Below are 19,401 nucleotides of genomic sequence, written 5' to 3' on the forward strand. Positions count from 1 at the left end.
ACTCACGACGTCCGGCCTGCTCTTGTGGTGTCAGATCGTGGTTGACAAAAACATCACGTGCGCCATATTTAGCAGCACGTTTTCCATTCATTAACACTCGCTTTCCCTTCTCTGTGAGCTTGACTTTTACCAGTCTTGGGCCAGCACGGGCGTTCCCAGTTGCCTCACCCCGCTTCTTTGGGGTAATGCGCTCTGCGCTGAGGACATCACCAGCATCGAGACCTGGAACGAGACCCTGTACAATGGACTGGAGTTGTTCCCCGTCAGCCTCCACTAGGCCACGGAGAACCGCGTTGTTGCTGCGGTCCCGCTTCGCCACCTCCTCTGCCATGACGTCACGCATGACATGAACTTGCTGTGTGCGCGAAGAGGTCGTTTCCTGAACCAATGTAGCGAGGTCAACCTTATTTGGCAAATTATCTACCACGTCACTAAGTTTGGCAGAGAGGCCGTCAACCTGGCGCCGAAGGTCGACAACAATGGCGGATTTCCCGCCATTGTCGACATCAGAATTGGCTTTATCACCTGCAGCCTTGCATTTGTTGACATCAGTCTGCAGCTTCTCACTCTGTTTTTGCAGTTGCAATATCTGTCTCTCTAGCTTCGTCATGCGGTTTTCGAGAGGAGCTAGGAGATCTGCAAGTGCAGTTCTCATATCCCCCCGAAATTCCTCTCTGAACGAGTCGAGAAGCTGCAGCACACGCGACACAGGCAATGAGCTGTCGTCAATGCTATCACTTACGTGACGCTCGTCGTGTAGTCGTTTGCTCGCTCCTGGACCTGCTCTCCGCGTAGATTCATTGTCCTTGCCCAGGAGACTCTCTGCAGGACTGCAGGGCTTGGCCTTGTGACCGGCTTTTCGGGCCGGCCTCGGACTTGGGCTACTCTGGGTAGGATCCACGATGTTATCATTGCTAGATACACTACTTGCGGATGACTGGTCCCTCCCACGACCAGCATGGGTAGGGGAAGTCATCCGACGTATAAAATTGCCTACTGCTCCCGGCATGACGTACAGCCGAGCAAGATCCTTGAGAAGGTAGTACATCGGCAAATGATTAGGTTCCTTCAAGATCACGCTGAGCTTCGTATTCTCCCAGACGAGCAATTCGCCTACCGCAGAGGGCACTCCTGTGAGGATGCGTTAACTCTCGCAGTAAACCGCTGGATGATGAGTGTGGACAAGGGCGAGTATTGCGGGGTTGTACTCGTGGACATGAGCAAGGCCTTCGATCGGGTACGCCATGAACTACTACTTAACGAGCTTCAAGCTATTGGCATAAGCGGAGTAGCACTACAGTGGTTCTCCAGCTATCTCCAGGGTCGACGACAACAGGTGAAAATTGGAAATAACAGAGGAGACGAGACACATTGTACACGAGGCGTTCCGCAAGGGTCGGTGCTAGGGCCTCTGTTATTCTCTTTGTACGTGCGACATGTCCCTGGAGTACTTCGCCACGCAGAGTCCCAACAGTATGCTGACGATATCGCCTTTTATATACACTGTCAGTCTACTGGAGAACTTCAGCACAAGTTGACAAGTGAGTTGAACAGACTAAATACGTACCTTGGAAGCATTGGTCTCATCTTGAATGCCCAGAAAACGAAGTTCATGGTGCTTCGGAAGAAGGCTCTGCCTCTTCCGCCGGATCTTACCATTGCATGCGGTGGTGTCGATATTCGACCTTCTGCCACAGCGCGTTATCTTGGCCTCATTATTGACCAACACCTCACCTTTGAGGATCAAGTCAACCATGTGTGTACATCTGTTTATAAGAAGATAGGAGCATTCCGCCGCTGCCGCCGTACAGTAGATCACACAACTAAGCGAATATTTTATTTATCCCTCATCCAATCCACTATTGAATACGCCAGCAACTCGTATGCTCACTGTCTTACACCATCTTTATACTCTCGCCTTGTTACTTTAAGTCATATCAGCATGAAACAGGTTTTTGGTCTCCCTCGCCGTACCCCGACTGTCTTTGTTTTGCGGCACGCTAAGTTATACTCCCTCGAATCTCGTCTCAACTTGAGGCTTTTTATTTTTGTTTTCCGCTGTATTCATCAGCTTACAAGTCCTCTTCTTTCCTCAATGTTCACCCTCCAGTCGGCTGCTACTTGCACCGAGAGGCGCACTAGAGGGCAATCATTCTCTTCACTTTCTTTGCCCGCTGCTACCACTAGATATGGCATGTTCTCCATTTCTTTCCTTGGCGCTGATAGGTGGAATTCTCTGCCTGTCTCGTGTCGTCAGGTTGAGCATCTATCCGTTTTTGTTTCGCTCTGTAAAGAGCACTTAGGGTTCCCTGTAACAAGACGGCAACGTCTGTAGGGCCTTCCCTATCAAAATAATAAATTCTACTACTACTAGTACTACTACTACAACATGGCTGACAGTTTGTTCGCTTTTGAGTTTTTTGAAATCATTGATCATCGATCGATGAGGTGACGTCACAGGTACTCGTGCCGACAAATCAAAAAGCGACTGCATGCGTGGATATGCGTGGCATGCACACAATTAAATTTTATTGTAAATGAGTTTACAGTAGTCATGTATTTTGATTTTTGTGAAAGACAAAGCATCAGTCTAGTTTTCTCCTCGCTGCAGAGCTGTGGCTGTTCAAGAAGTAACAGTTAGCTTGACTATCGTCAAGGTTTGGATTCGCGCAGGGTGGTGCTGCTGATATACAAACACGGGAAATCGCGTATGAAGACAGAAAATAGAGAGGTCAGAAACATTGGTGTTTCTTATGTGTGGTGTAATTTTTCTAAGAAAGAGAGTCCCAGGTCTCAAAATTGACCTGGGATCGTAGTATTTATACTGGTTCGCGTGTGAGTTAAACACCTGGATATTGAACGCAGGGTGAAGCTTAGAGGTTGTTTTCGAGTAAACCAGGCTGCAGGATGGAAGATGTGCGACTTTTAGAATGTGAAAAATTATCGTTTTAGATCAAATTGTGAATTTCGCATATACTACATGAAACCACTCTTGCAGGGAGGCGATTTGTTTACTAGTAGATCATTTCATATAAATCATAAGTTATCCTGCTAGACTGCATGTATATGCTCGGGACCTAATGACCTGATCAATAAAGACAAGAGTACTATAGTACATACTCCCCAGAGTGCAACGCCTGATCCAGCTCTGCATAATGTCTTGGTCGAGGGTAGTCGGATCTTCTGATGTCGTGCGTACGCTCCATACCAACGCAAGGCCAGTCTTGAGCCAGGGCACCGTTGTTAGAGTCCCCGCGACTCCTTGGATCCCCTCAGATCTGTACGGTATTATGACGCAAAGATCCGATTATGCTCAACCAAGACCATATGCACAGCTGGATCAGAGTGGCTATGTACTCTTGCTAAAGATGATACGGGAAGTGTGGGCGTAGCTTTCACCTTTTGTACGAGCAGCAATGCACAGTAGAAAATAACCTTGGTGATACGGTAATGTATTTGTATTTATTCAACATTTCCTGGCTCGTCAAACGACTGCCAATGACAAATGAATGTGAAATGAAGGGTGACAGGCTAGCCAACCACGGCGAATATCCGAAACAGTGAAAAAAGAAGAAAAAAGTAAAAGGCAAGGAGGAATCAAGAGTGGAAGATTACACAAGGTTAACGTAGGAGAGTACAGATGACGATAGTAGAGGCAGGGGCAGTTAGCCAGAGATAACACGTTTAAATTCCTTGATATCAGTGCATGATTTAAGGCTTAGAGGCAGAGCAGACCATAGGGAGTATGCGGAGAAGAAAGGAGACTTCAAGTACAGGGAGGATCGGACACGTGGTAGGGTTAGCGCATTACAAGTATAGCCATTGCTAGAAAACCAGTTATATGCATTAATATGCCGTGGAACCTGCGCGAGATGTATTCTATGGACAAGGCTGCGAAGATGTTGCTGGTGCCGGTCAACAAGGGGGGATGAAGAAGCAAGAGTATAGAGAGATTCAGATGAGAATGTTGGGTCTTTGCGGAAAACTATTTTTAAGAGTAAGCGCTGATGTACTTCTAGCTTTTGAAGAAGCCGTTTTGACAGGCCACACCAAGCAGTATAACAATAATCAAATATGGGTAAGATATTACTATCAGTCACCACCACTACACAAAGGTCGTTGACGCTGCAAATGGGTAAGATAATAATAATAATACCGTAAAGTACCGCCAGAGCGCCCCACCATCTCATCCTTTCGTGGTCGTATTGTGGAGGTGGTCTGCTGTCTGTAGGTCATACGACATGAACCTTGTACACATATTGCACGTTTTGCAGTCAATCCGTACCTTCAAGAGAACACAAGCTCCACACAAAAACCTGCCAAGTGTGACCTTAGTACACTAAGATTCTCACATCGTACACACTTCGTTGCACTCTGCCATACGATTTTCCTTTCTCAGGCTGTAAAATCAAGGTGGGGCGCTCTCGCGAGACGGGGCGCTCTGGCGGTACTTTACGGTAATAATAATAATAATAATAATCTTCACTAGTTTGAGGGAAAGAGACAAACGGGAAAAGTCTGAAGAAAAAATTGACTGTCACCACCAGGACTCGAACCAGGATAATAATAATAATAATAATGACAGTTCGCATATCACTCATTGCATGAGGTCAACGCATCTGTTGACAATTTCGAGCCAAGCAGCTCTATCAGAAGCAGATTGCACAGCATCCAGAAGCGAGAGATTAATGCATTGTAAGTCTTTCTTGACGACGTCGATCCATCTCAGACGTGGTCGTCCGCGGGGTCGTCGTATGTCTGTTGTGTTGATTGACATTTGGAGGGCTTGGAAAGAGGACGATTCTGCGCCTTCCCTCACTACATGGCCGAACCACAACAGTCTCCGTTGCCTGCAGACTTGGGATAGTGGGGTCTGCTCGGTTCTGGCATACAGCGCTGTGTTAGAGATTCGTTGTGGGTACGTGATACCAATGATGGTACGTAGTTTCTTCCGGTGCCATACATTGACGACGTCGGTTAACGTTTGCGATAGGGTCCAAAGCGCACAATTATATAGCAAGACAGGCAATATCAGGCAGGAAAACATACACAGCCTGGAATTCAGGTTGTGGCGTTTCCATGGAATGCTTGCAAATGCCCGATTGGCAGCAGACATTCTGACTGCTATGTCTTCTGCTGTGATATAGGCCTTAAAAAATAATTGTCTGGAACGATCAGGTAAATATTGACAGTGAGGCTGTAGAATAGCTACAGCAGAGCTGGCTCGCTTGCATACATACCTGACTTGTTGGCTCCAGGAGAGCTGGCTGTCTATGATAACCCCATGGTACTTGTGCTGGTCCACAATAGGGATAGGGGTAATATGACCGGGAAAATGCAGTGGTTGAGCGGGAGGGGAAGGGGAAATGTACATAATTGCCTCAGTTTTCGCGAGGGGCTTTAATTGCCATGTCTCCGTCCAGGATACGATGGTGTTAATGCCATTCTGCATCGAGATAGCAAGGCTGTCTGAAGAGCGGTCTGTGCACAAAAGCGCAGTGTCGTCTGCAAACAGACTGACACCGGACACTTGTTGGGGTAGATCATTAACGTAGGTTAAAAACAGAAGCGGCCAAGGATTGATCCTTGTGGAACACCAGACTGAACAATCAATGGGTCAGACAAAGTACCAGGCACGCGAACAGTTTGACGACGACAGGAAAGGTATGATGACAACCACTGGAGGGCGGGACCACGTACAAGGAATGGCGACTCTAGCTTGGCTTGGAGACCACGGTGCCACACAGTGTCGAACGCTTTCGACAAGTCGAAGAACACCAGGCCAACATGTTCTTTCACATCGCAGCTGGTATGGATATCTTGCACGAGGCGTGCCGATTGAAGGTGTGTTGAGTCCCCTCGGCAAAAGCCAGACTGAGCGGCAGATAAAGCTGGGGAAACATGGTGATACAAAGATTCATAGAATACACACTCGCAAACCTTGGATAGTGCTGGGAGAAGAGAAATAGGTCGGTAGTTAGCAGGATCTGTGCGAGGGCCTTTCTTATATACTGGTACGACAACGGCAGTGTACCCAAGTAAACTTGTGTGCGAAGCAGCAAAGGTTTGACCTAAACAAGTATACTTTGCTGTAGGCTTTTTCTCCGGTAGCTGCATACCATAGTTTACAAAGGAACCTTGACAACAGGTCAAAGTGTTTGTTGTTTGTTTGTTCAGCTTTATTTTTACTTCACCATAGGCACAGGCAAAATCTGCCTTCTCACTGGGCGTATTGCCACAGTTCTCGCAAAATGATGAAGATACTAATATGAGAAAAAGGAAGAGGTAAATCAGCGACGAGGCGACAATAGTTTTAGAATTGCGATCAACAAAATGAGCTGAACAGTCATTACACAAAAGGCTTTATTGTGTTCAAAACGAGTGGATACGAAGCGGTGAAGAACAGGGAAGGAGAAACAAATGTGAAATGGAAGAAATGACCATATCACAATTGTTTCTCCTTCCCTGTTCTTCACCACTTTCGTACTACCATCAAGCTATATAATTATTAATAATTATTAGTGACTAGCTATTACACTGTATAATGGTGCCTGTTGTTTGGGCTCTCAGGACCAACAGCGCTGATCGGCTGTTTGAAAGCGGTCTATTTATTTTATCAATACTGAATAATATCTTCTCTGGAACCTTTATTCTGCAGAATGTTTGCTGAGAGAATTTCGCTTGCTGTCAAGACTTTTATTCTTTCGGAGCTTTACGGGTAATCTACTAGAGTGTTGCTGTTGCGATGCCAGGGCAGAAAAGAAAGAGGTGAGAATTATTTCAAAGCATGTCTGTCGTGTTGAATACAGTGGTACCCATGGTGGACACATCTCCACCACGGACGCCTCCACGTTAAGGACACGTTTGTTCAGTTTCGATTGTCCCGTAATTAACAGCACACTCCTATATACGGGACAGATTTGCATACAAGTAGTCCTCAGGGTGTCCGCTTTTGACTGTGCTGTATGTGTAGTGTCAGGACAGTTAGAGAGTAAATCAGGGCTCACCACAACCATACAAAATTCAAAAAGTGTCGACCACCATTTTGTAAAAATGGCGACGGCCGCGGAGGCCAGAGTTTGTGCAGTCATAGCGGCTACGCACCCGAGTTCATGCTGATCAATGTACCACGATGTACAGTCGAGTCCTAATTTACTCGTATTTTACGACTCCCTGGATGAAATGAAAGCCTGCTCACAACCCGCCCAGCCTTGCGAACTGGGAATGGTGGATTAAAAACCCAGGTTCAACGCTCCAGCAAGCACTCTCCGCTCAAGGTGTTCACGGCGAAAAAGAGAGAGAGAGAGAGCAAGAGAGAGAGAGAGAGAGAGAGAGAGAGAGAGAGAGAGAGAGAGAGAGAGAGAGAGAGAGAGAGAGAGAGAGAGAGAGAGAGAGAGAGAGAGAGAGAGAGAGAGAGAGAGAGAGAGAGAGAGAGAGAGAGAGAGAGAGAGATAGAGAGAGAGAGTGTGTGTATGTATGTGTGTGTGATCCAGGAATTTCGCCTTGACTGGGATCTATTCGACACATTCCGGACCCAGGTTTAATAATGCTCGAATGACCAGAATGAAAGGATTGCTGCCGTGTAAACGAAATGACTTGAATTCATCACGCATTTTTATCGTGACATACCGCATAAAATCGTAAAAAGAGATCACTTGGGATCCCTTAAACCCTCTCGCGCACATGGACCCAGCACCGCGTACCCGTGTGGTTATTGACTGGCACGCTGAAATGTTTGTTTACACTGACAAAGAGATGGCGGTGACACTTCCTTTTTCTTTTCTCTCCTTCCTGTACATATCCATACGTTGCTCCTCAGTTACAACTGTATTCACAGGCATGTTTCCAGTCTCAGGTTTATGCTATGTTTACATTGAGATTAACGGCGAAAAAACAAGCTTTTTGTTATAGACGTCCTCTTTGCGCACAAAGTGCTCAATGCCCAAAAGGGCAGAGCTTCTCCAAAGGGAATAAGTTACGAACAAAAAGGTTTTTTTTTCGCCGTTAATCTCAATGTAAACATAGCATAAACCTGAGACTGGAAACATGCCTGTGAATACAGTTGTAACTGAGGAGCAACTTATGGATATGTACAGGAAGGAGAGGAAAGAAAAGGAAGTGTCACCGCCATCTCTTTGTCAGTGTAAACAAACATGTCAGCGTGCCAGTCAATAACCACACCACTGCTTGGGAGAGTGTTGCAGTCAATAACCACACCACTGCTTGGGAGAGTGTTGCAGTCAATAACCACACCACTGCTTGGGAGAGTGTTGCAGTCAATAACCACACCACTGCTTGGGAGAGTGTTGCAGCTTCTTGATCAGGCTGGCTGGGTCCTCTGCACACCCTATTGTTAGATTTGATTACTTGCATGTGCGAAGTGATAGAAGAGTATAGCAGTGAATGCTCGCTTGATGCATGCTGTTGGCGCCATGGTTGTCTGCTTGCTTATTGCTGATGTAGGACAGCGCCAAAGGAGGATGTGAGGGATGGCAATGATGACGACGGCTTCATCAGTCCAGACATCTCTGAAGATAGTGATTCTGGAGAGGTAATGTTGTTCAGTGTTCTCTCTTGCCTGCCTTTCCTTAGTACAGTGTGGAATCACCATATTCTAAAGGGGTTGAGAATTCATTCATAACAGGGTTTTCTTGTATACCGCAGCCCTTCTGTTTGGAAGTACTGACTGGCAAGACTCGGGATGTGTGGAGAGAGTACTCGGCGGCGTTTTAATTTCCATGTGTTTTTGGTTTTTGTTGTTTCATTGTTGGCCAATAGGAAGGGGAGCGTCATGAGCGCCTTCTGGCTTCACTGGCAGCTCTGCAAAAATCAAGGTGGGTGTTTTTATGACCATGTCTGAAATGAATTTCTTTGTAAGAGCCGTGTACATTGGAGATTCTCTGTTGGCTGAGTGCCGGAGACGAATCAATGCAAGTTCACGCATTACAATTTGCACTGGCCAAGGTAGTTTACCTTTTGGGGCTGATCGTTCACAATCGAACGATGCCTATTGCGTGTGCACTTAACGAATCAGGACTCAGTCAAATCTCATTCGAATTGAACAACTGATGTATAATGAGACCTCGCTTATCCGGGCCTCTTTTATCAGGATCCCTTATCTTCTTTGTATGTTTTTTTCTGTTGCACATCCAGGAAGAAAAAAGTAGAAAGGTCGCATGTGATCAGTACTTCTTCTGAGTTTCCATCTGCGAAAATCCGTAAGTGCAGGCTTGGTTTACACACGTTTTCAACCCTGGTTAATCTTCACCTTCATTCCTGTCACTTACATGGACTTGTATATGAAGGCATGCGTGTATTGTCTTGGATGAATACCGACTTAATCTTGTCATGCTGTCTACATGTTCTGCCGGCATCAGTTTTCCGTTGTTATTGATGATCTCTCGTTTTACCAATGGTGTTCAACTTAAAAGTGTATCCTTCCAGGCGCCATGTCTCGAGTTGAAAAACGTAAAAAGTTCCATCTGAGACAGGAATGGCAGAACGCTTAGGAAGAGGATAAACTTCCGTCTCGTCACCATCTACGTTTTCGAAAGGTTTCCACAAGTACACTTTCATGCCTTCTTGTCAGGTGGAGTCACAACATCGGTAAAATGCGTTACCCCATACTCATAGAAAGAATGACAAAAGGTGCAGGTGCGAAGAAAGTTGAAGAAACCTACAGAAGCGTGAAACACAGTGCAACAACAATAGACAGCACGGGTTACTGGTGAAGTTTGTCCTCTTCCTAAGTGCTAAAAGACAACATGTGATTTTTTGCTATTGCATGCAGTTTTATCGAAAGAAATACATCAATATTGTGCTTTAAGTTGGCTTTCCTTGCTCTCTGTCAATGTAGTTGGCGACAACGCTGTTGCGGAAAGAGTGGGAAAGAGCAATGACCTCAGCAAGATTCCCAAGAAGTTGGTGAGTTTGTGGTGCAGTCTGTGTGAAGTGAACTTATTCAGGGGGAAAGTTTGGTACATACATGTAGGTGTGTTGTTGTGTGAGATGTGCAGCTGTGTGCTGACCATGTCAACTGTAGGTTTTATTTCTTTGCACAGTGTTGCCATGTGCTTCTTCTTTGTGTTCCTCTTCTATAGAACAAAGGTCTGCTGGGGAGTAAGAAAGTGAAGGCTCCGCTGACTAAGCCGCAAAAAGAAAGGGTAGGTCGCGCTCAAGATGGAGGAAGGGGGAGGTGGGTGTGTTACTTATTTATGTACAGGCATCCCAGTGTGCTGTAAATGACCACCACCCTGGGTCCTGTGCAGAATCTACTGGCCTGACCTGCATTGACCCTTGGCCTTGGGCTATGGTATTATGTTTCTTATTGATTATACCACCTGGCACCTGTACGAATGCAATCTTTCTGTAAAGCATTTTCAAATTTTGTCTTCAGGACGGTGCATGAGTGGTCTGAGAAAGCAGTATAGACTGCGTTGTAGGTGGGGTTCGCAGCGGACTACATGTATGCGGTATTTCTTTTAAGAAATACCGCATACATGTAAGTTTCTTTCATACCTACATGTACATCAAGTCTTGAGGCAGACCATCACTATCTCTTACTGTAAACCGGGAAACTTTTGCGGCGTGCAACTTTAGCGTTTTGAAAATACGCCCCTGTTAACGACGGGAAATTTTAGCGATTAGGTCTTTTCAGGTGGTTCTTTTTTTTACGGTGCGCGACGATTCCCTTCGCGCCAGCGATGATGATACTTGTGCTGACGCAGCCACCAGCTTGTCGCAAAGCCTTTACGTATTCAGCGACTTCACCGTCCAGGTCGCCAAGCAGCAGTGAGCGACCCCCAGCTGCATGAGGGAGAGTCGTCACCAAGTCGGGACTCTTCAAGTCTTTCAAGCGTCCCAGGTAGAGGCGCTTGCAATTCCGGATGGTGCTTTCGTTCACGGAATGCTCCAGTTCCTTTGTGAACTTACTCACGGCCGATTTGTTACCATGCTCGGCGGCGTGGCGCCCCATACGAGCTCGGACTTCGTCAGAGTAATGGTGATAACTGCCTAATTTTCGCTTCTTGTCGGTCGAAGCGAGCTCCTCCATCACAGCAGTGTTGGCTGCCTCTGTTGCGCTGCTTTTCTCCGCCGGCGTTAGGTAAGCAGGCACAGGCGCATTGGTTGCCCAGATGCTTTCTTCTGAGAGCTGATCCACTGAAAAAGCGACATGACTCTTTGACAATTTACAACAGTAAAAGCATAAACGAACAACTCCAGCTTCGGCAAAGAACTTGAAAGAAGTGACAAAGTTACGAAAGATTGTCCGCGATAATTTCAGATTCAACCGGCAAACAACAACAGTCATCTCATTTAACGGATCTGAACGAACAGCTATTTCCGCGCGCACCTTCCGCGAAACAGCTCAGCTTAGGCATGTACATGATAGTTCAGTCACATAGACAAGGCATGCACGCAGCTACAGACAGTCTTGTACACTGACTGTAGTACAGTCACATAGACAAGGCATGCACACAGCTACAGATAGTCTTGTACACTGACTGTAGTACAGTCACATAGACAAGGCATGCACACAGCTACAGACAGTCTTGTACACTGACTGTAGTACTGACCAGCGTAGTACTGTACGTGATGCACTACTTCCGTTCAAATTCTTCAGTTCGCGGCGATTCGAATTCGCGTTTTGGCGGTGATCGCGAAACTCGCGAAAATTATCCGCTCGCGAAAGTTTCCCGGTTTACAGTAATTTGCTAAATCCTATATATAGGATTTTGGTCATATTTTTCAACTCAAAATGGGTGTGACTTGAGAATAGCAAAAAGTATGTGACCAATTCTTCCTTGCTAGGTCTTAGTAGATATCGAGAGTTGAATAAGAAATTTTTTTCAAACACTAACATCTCAGGCTCATCTCCTTGCCCAATATTACTAAGGCCTGTGCCCTATTTTTCGAATCCTCTATAATAGGATTTGAGATTTTATTGGACCTTGTTTTATCCTTAAAACTGGTAGTTTCATGACGGCATGTGCGATATGTCGTCATGAAACCACCCCGTGCCACACCTGCAATGTTCTTCTGCACATTCACTGCTTCAGTCCTTTCCATGACAGCAGCTGAACAATTATGTTCAAATTTCCAATTATTGCTGAAAATGGGTATTCATCAGAAATATTATCGCCCTATGAATCTAAAATGTAAACATTCATGCCTCAAACATATTTACAACTTCCATGAAAACCATTATGCCGTTATTATTGGTCGTGATGACCAATAAAAACGGCATAAAAGGCACACATTTTCAAATCCTATATAATATATTGTAGGATTTTTGGCCAGCAAATTAAAAGAGATACGAATTTGGTGAGTGTGGGGTATGTCAAAGACTCAAAACTAACTATGGCAACAACTACAAGCAGAACTTATTAGCCACAGGCCATCATGAGAATGAAGAATTCTGAAAAGAACAGAATGGACAGAACTATGAATTTCAAGTCATTTTTTAGAAAAGATGGGCTTCCCATGCCCACGTGTGCTCTTGCTGTGCTGAGCGTGCAAGTCATTTTTGTGATATGGCTGATGTGCAGTCATCTGTGCAACTCAGATCAATTGTGCTCTGAACATGTTTCCTTTGTTGTTGATTTGCTCTGTGTGTGATTTGTTAAGGCTGAACGCTCCGCTGCGTATGATATAGCATCTGAGGAAATCAGCAAATGGCAGCCACTGGTCAAGAAGAACCGTGAGGTATGTACATGTACATGTATGTGCAGCTGTATATGCGACTGTGTGCAGCTGTATATGCGACTGTGTGCAGCTGTATATGCGACTGTGTGCAGCTGTATATGCGACTGTGTGCAGCTGTATATGCGACTGTGTGCAGCTGTATATGCGACTGTGTGCAGCTGTATATGCGACTGTGTGCAGCTGTATATGCGACTGTGTGCAGCTGTATATGCGACTGTGTGCAGCTGTATATGCGACTGTGTGCAGCTGTATATGCGACTGTGTGCAGCTGTATATGCGACTGTGTGCAGCTGTATATGCGACTGTGTGCAGCTGTATATGCGACTGTGTGCAGCTGTAGGTGTACTCATACAAATGATAATGTTCTTATGCCTGTTGAAAATGTGATAACCCGACAATACATGGTGTAATATCCAGCACATCTTCCTGGTTGGTGGGTTGGTTGGTTGGTGAGTGGAATGGTAAAACAGATCATCAAATACAAAACGCACCTGTCCAGTGTTGGGAAACTATGCATCACTATGTGTGCTTGGAGGCTTAGGCTGTTAGGGCAATGGAGGGTACTGTTGAAAAGTCGGAATTTCACTTTGCTGTTGTTTCATGAAGGGCCAAATATTCTTGAGTGCTGTTTTAGAATTATCTTTGAAATTGCTGTCGCATTGTAGCGCTTTTTCTTTGAATCCAGCAGACTGTTAATATATATTTCTTTCATAAAATAATCATTTCTACCCACTTCTTTGTTGTACGCACAGGCGAAGCAACTCGACTTGAGAGATGAACATGCGTACTCTATGCCGAAATCAGTTGGACAGTTCCTACATGACAACTTCAAGGTGAGATGGCTAACCTGCTTGATTGCATTTAACTTTTGAAGCCAATCCAGAGGAGACGGGAAGCTGGACGCGATGCCTTATCTATTGCGTATTGTACTGACGTTGGGTGTGTAGGAGTTAGCCGCCAGTTATACAACGTACGTAATGGACAGGTACTAGTGCTGGATCTTATTTTTTTCTGCACAGTTAAGAGTAGAGCCCACATGCTCTCTTCCTACTCTTAACTGTTAATGAAACTGCAGGAAGCCTCCCCACTTTTATTTTTTCTGTTGGTGATTTCATTGTGATTCCTGGCTCGACTCATGACGATGCTTTGTTTCTGATTGTGTTATGGTGCTAGCAGCTTTGCCTACTGGTGGTTGTAATCTATTTCTAAATACTAATGCATTTTTGTTCTCTGCGGCATGCTGTGTCCACATGTGTTCCCTTCTATTTCCACAACCACAGCCTCGAGATGAATTTGAGACAGAAATGTTGGAAGTGATGAAAGACCCAACCCTCTCCAATAAAATTGGTAAAGATGGCCTGACATTGACAGAACGCAGAGAGCTTGATGCCATGACGATAGAGGAGGTAAGGGTTGCTTATCGTCGTGTTGGCTATACAGTACACCCTAGCTTACCCACACTTCAAATATCCGTGGCTTCATGAATCCATGATTCACTCATGAACACAATCACAGTCTAGGAAATCCTAACCCACTTGCTGCGCTGAACTGCGTCCATTAGAGCAGCGCAGCAAAGTAGCGCCTGTCCAAGCTCATCATGGAGAAGTTCCCTGGTTTTAGACATGGTGGGCACAGTAGATTTTTATGCCGTGTTTCCCCTATCCATTCCCTCACTGTCCTGAGTCACCATTGTGAGTTGTTGTAAACTATACTATAGTATTGGCAGTTTGTATGACATTTGCAGTCAAATTTTGACCGGATGCGGGTCAAACTGATCATGTTGTGCTTTTGAAGTATTGATGTGCTTTAGCAAAGTATCTTTTTGCACACGCATGCACAAAGCGGGGTTGGGGGGGGGGGGGGGGATAAGCAAGGGTCTACTGTAGTGCATTGCTGAACAGATTGTGAATCCACTTAGGCTGACCTCCGTATAGCTTGCCATGGTAGTGGACTTACTAGTGGTGTTCACCAGTGCTGCCATGGCTGCTAGCCATGACTGAAAAGAAACACTGCAAATCTGCAATGCATATCTGCCGTGTGCGTGTGTGTATGCCTTCGCCCGATGCGTACCCGCTTATTGCTTGTTTGTAGGCCAAGGAGCGACGTGCCGAGCTGCAGAAGAATCGCGCCCTGCAGTCGTACTATGAGCGAAAATGTGCACGTCAAAACAAAATCAAGAGCAAAAGGTTAGTACTCACAACTATAGACTTGATGTTGTTTCTGTTGTTTTTTCTATCGTCCATTCTCATCTCTGCCTTCTGTTTCAATATCCTGATTGTGTGCACCTAGTTTGGTTCTTTTTTTACATTTTGATGTTTTGATTTTGCTAGAATGTTTCTGTCCTGTATTCTTTCTGACTTGAACTCTTTCGGTGAATTGTATGTGATAGTATGTTTGTGTGCCGTCATCTCTGTTATGATGAAGTGTATGTGTGTTTGTATGCCATCATCTCTCTCTGTTATGATGAAGTGTACCGTAGTAACGCACATATAGGCGCATGTGCCTGTATTCGGATATAAGCGCACTCTCACGTATATGCGCATGCTCTTATAGGCGAAGCACTACCAAAATTCTCACTTCGACACAATCACAGATAAAAGTCTGCAAGCAGCATACAGGAACAATGAAACTGACACTGCAAGACCTAGTCAAACACAAAGACTCTGGCAAACGAACTCTGATCGCGCATGCGCGTTTAGGTGAAAATATTTCATTTTTGAAAATTGGATCCGTAGCAAAAATTCACTTATAAGCGCATGTGCTTATATGTCCGTTATTACGGTAGGTATGTTTGTGTGCCATCATCTCTCTGTTATGATGAAGTGTATGTATGTTTGCATTGTTTGTGTGCCATCATCTCTGTTATGATGAAGTGTATGTATGTTTGTATGCCATCATCTCTCTCTCTGTTATGATGAAGTGTACGTATGTTTGTGTGCCATCATCTTTGAACAGCTACCATAGAGTAAAGCGGAAAGAAAGAGAAGCTAGGGCGGAGCGAGCAAAGGTTTGTTGTGATGTCCCTGTTGAGTGTTGGTTTTGCTGTGACATGCATTCTGGCCAGTACACGTACACTGTGACTTTCATTCTTCCGTGTACACTGTATGTGCATGAGTGTACACTGTATGTGCATGAGTGTATTTGTGCACAGTCATATTTGACCTCGTGGGCAAATTAGCAGCCTGCTCCAGTGAACAGTCCATTGTTGGTAATCCATGAGCTGTACTGCTACGTGTACTACATGTACTTGTATCTGAGCTGATCAGTTTCTACCGTTATGCTGATGATACGCTGTACTTCTGTCTGCATGAGCTGCACTGATACGGGTAATTCGTACAGCTCTACTAGGACACACACATACACACACACACACACACACACACACACACACACACACACACGAGTTTACTCTGTGCACATGGGCAGGTGTGCTGTGTGATATATAATGTGTGTGTGTATTTTTAATGATGTGTATTGTATTGGTTGCATTGATTTTACATTGCCCAGGAACGAGGAACTCTCAAGCACCAGAACACATCGAAATGGGCAAAGAACTTGAAGATTCGTGGCCACAAGGACGCAACGGTGGGTGTTTATGTTACAATGTGGTGTGCTGACTGTAGTCCGTGTCCACTGTGATGTCTTTCAGCGCTGATGCGCACCACACGGGACTTTCTCTTCTGGGAAAACAATGCCCTGGATCTCGAGTCCGCAGCTTCTACCAAGGACAACTATGACACAACGCGTAGTAGATTGGCCTCATGTTTGTTTTTATGTGGAAATTGTCACTTTCTTTTTGTCCTCAGCATACATTAACTACTGGAGCAATATTTCCAATGTATCTTTGTTGTTTTTCAGTCGAGCGCTTCTCTCCCTTGTGTTTGCTTTCACAGACTCGGCAGCTTCTGTCCGACGACCTCCGGCGAGGCAGTGAACTGGTGCAAAAAGACCCCGAGAATGAGGAGGAAGTGAACACCGACACGGATGGTGACGCAGTAGAGGATGAGGACATGGTAGAAACTGTACACGTCGAAGATAATGTGCATTCACGGAATGGTCAAGACAGTGATGATGCGCTTGTACATGAGGAAGCCCGTGTACACAAGAGCTTGACAGTAGGTTCTTGTTTGATAGTGTGTCCCTAATATGCCAATTTTTAAATCTTGTAATGCTGCACATGTGTGTGCATGTATAGCACTCTATATCATTGTTCAATTCTGGATTTGATGCTGTTTCTAGTTTCCGGGCTAAAGCTCAATTCATACTTCATTTCGGGTGCGGGAACGTGATGAGCCGAACAAGTTGAGCTATGGTCTACTTTTTCGCTGTGACGGGCGTTGTGATGATTTCCCGTATGTGAAATGTAGTGTGGATCAGGCTTCGCGCCAGTTGTCCTCTCTCTCTCTCTCTCTCTCTCTCTCTCTCTCTCTCTCTCTCTCTCTCTCTCTCTCTCTCTCTCTCTCTCTCTCTCTCTCTCTCTCTCTCTCTTTCTCTTTCTCTTTCTCTCTCTTTCTCTCTCTCTCTCTCTCTCTCTCTCTCTCTCTCCCCTCTCTCTCTCTCTTTCTCTCTCTCTCTCTCTCTCTCTCTCTCTCTTTCTCAGTCTCTCAGTGTTTCACCCCACTCACTCCCATGTACATTTCATGTGAGCACCTAGCCACAAGCAGTCTTTATGTGCTTTTCCATGAATTGCTTGCGCAGACACGCCACAAGCAACCTAACCTGAGCAGTGCCGGTGAACTGATGAAAGCGGACAGCGCGGATGAAGAAGATGACGCTGAGGAATCCGATAGCCATGATGATGATGATGGCACTGAGGAGGACGATGAGGATGATGAGGATGAAGCCGAGGAGGAGGATGACGACGGTGACGATGATAATAACCAAGCTGGCAAGAAGGTTGATGATGATGGCGATGAGCAGCGTGTACAGTTTGTAGGTGATGTAGATATGCTTCTGGAGGCTGGAGCTGGTGCTGCAGATGTTCTAGCTGGGGAACAACAATGCAATATTGCAGAGTCCTTTGCAGCTGGAGACGTGCAGGCTGCGTTTGCCGTTAAGAAAGCAGAGGAGGTGGAGGCAAGTAAGCCGAAAGTTGTTGATGACTTCCTGCCCGGGTGGGGTGACTGGGCTGGCGACGGTGTACAGCTTTCAAAGAAGGCCAAACGGCGCAAGCGGCGCTTTGTCAACCACCAGAAACCTGGCCCGAATGGTGAACCTCGTGCTGACCGCAAGCTTCCGCATGTTATCATCAGTGACAAGCGCCACAAGAACTTGGAAAAACATCAGGTGAGCTGTTTACTGGTGTGTTTGTGCATGACTGTTGTCCCGTTTCCCGGGGGAATTCATTCGCATTGTGCGCTACGCGTAAACCACTTTGAATCAAGGGTGGAGAACGCCTTTCAACTTTCAACTGGTCGTGTTTACTGTTTAGTTCCTTGGCTTTGCATACAGTATGCTCTTGTTTTCTACTGATGTGTACAAGGGGTCATCCGTAAATTCCGATATTTATTTAGAAACGAAAACTAGTCATTTCTCTTCAACCCCCTCTCCCCCCCCCCCCCCCTCCCTGAGAAACGAATACATGCAAACGGTACATAGTATCGATATTTTTTCATTTTTCTGGACGTGCCTACACGTACAAACTATGCATCGATAATTTTCGAGAAACGAACAGGCGCTGAACCCCCTCCCCTCTAAACGACTAGTTTTCTTTCTAAATAAATATCTATATTTACAGATGGCCCCTAAGGATACTCGAAAGGGAATGTAACTCAGATAGGATCACTTATTGTCTTGTGATCCACTCTCTTCGAACATGTGTGCAATGGTAACTGGCTTTCTAACTCTCATCGTTGTTTCTCTGTATGCTCGTGTGTGTGTGTGTACATACCTGTGTGCGTGCATGCGTGGGCATTGATTGTCTTGTGTCCCGTAGGTAAAGAACTTGCCATTCCCGTTCACTTCTAAAGCACAGTACCAGCAGTCACTGCGCATGCCAGTTGGCCGAGAGTGGCATACGGAACAGTCTTTCAGAGACCTGTGCCAACCAAAGGTTCTCACCAACATGGGTGCCATCATAGAACCGATCAAAGCACCCAAGGCCATGACAAGGAAAATCAAGGCATGAAACACATGGGCACACTTGTTGCTCACTCGATGCTGCCTGTCGAAACATCGATTGTTTTGAGATTTTCACATCTGTTTTTACAAGTTTCGGCAAGCAGTGAATTGAATTCATAACTTCATAGTGTACATAATAATAAACTTTAACCAGGATTATGCTTTCATACTGGCAACTTGCATACTGGTGCTATAATCCTTGTCCCCTGACCAAGGTGATGAGGTAAAGACTGTCCTTGAGGTGCTTTGGACACCACTGTAAAACAGTGGCTCAAGCTGACCATGTTCTGTGGCCTGTGTGTGTACTGTGTGTGTAATGTGGCCGTGTGTGTGATGTCCCGTGGCCTATGTGAATGATGACATGAAGACTGCACTATTTCCACTTTTGAAACAAACCGGGGAGAGGGGTTCAAGTATGCACAATCACAATGCAATGATGTCCTCTGGCCAATTTGGACATGGATGTAGGGGCACTTGCAGGAAATTGTATCACGATTATGTACAGTCAGATAGTCCTAGTGAAGTACACTGGACAAGTGTGCAATGCGGCAATGGAATGCAAAGCAATACTGTACC

At 45.5% G+C, this 19,401-nt stretch overlaps 1 protein-coding gene across 1 annotated transcript; it reads left to right on the forward strand.

The window, feature by feature from the left end:
• The first annotated feature begins 2,537 nt into the window (after nt 1-2,537).
• LOC135806010 (U3 small nucleolar RNA-associated protein 14 homolog A-like) lies at nt 2,538-19,105 on the forward strand. Its single transcript, XM_065320138.1, has 16 exons — nt 2,538-2,731; nt 6,659-6,768; nt 8,464-8,551; nt 8,779-8,834; nt 9,154-9,218; nt 9,857-9,924; nt 10,101-10,163; nt 12,628-12,705; nt 13,458-13,538; nt 13,986-14,111; nt 14,797-14,891; nt 15,661-15,712; nt 16,213-16,290; nt 16,599-16,820; nt 17,404-17,991; nt 18,641-19,105. The coding sequence occupies exons 2-16, from the start codon at nt 6,746-6,748 to the stop codon at nt 18,830-18,832; spliced, it is 1,875 nt and encodes a 624-aa protein (XP_065176210.1). The 5' UTR covers nt 2,538-2,731; nt 6,659-6,745; the 3' UTR covers nt 18,833-19,105.
• The last annotated feature ends 296 nt before the right edge of the window (nt 19,106-19,401 follow it).

This window comes from Sycon ciliatum, chromosome 1, assembly GCF_964019385.1.
Source record: "Sycon ciliatum chromosome 1, ocSycCili1.1, whole genome shotgun sequence".
Lineage (NCBI taxonomy): Eukaryota > Metazoa > Porifera > Calcarea > Leucosolenida > Sycettidae > Sycon > Sycon ciliatum.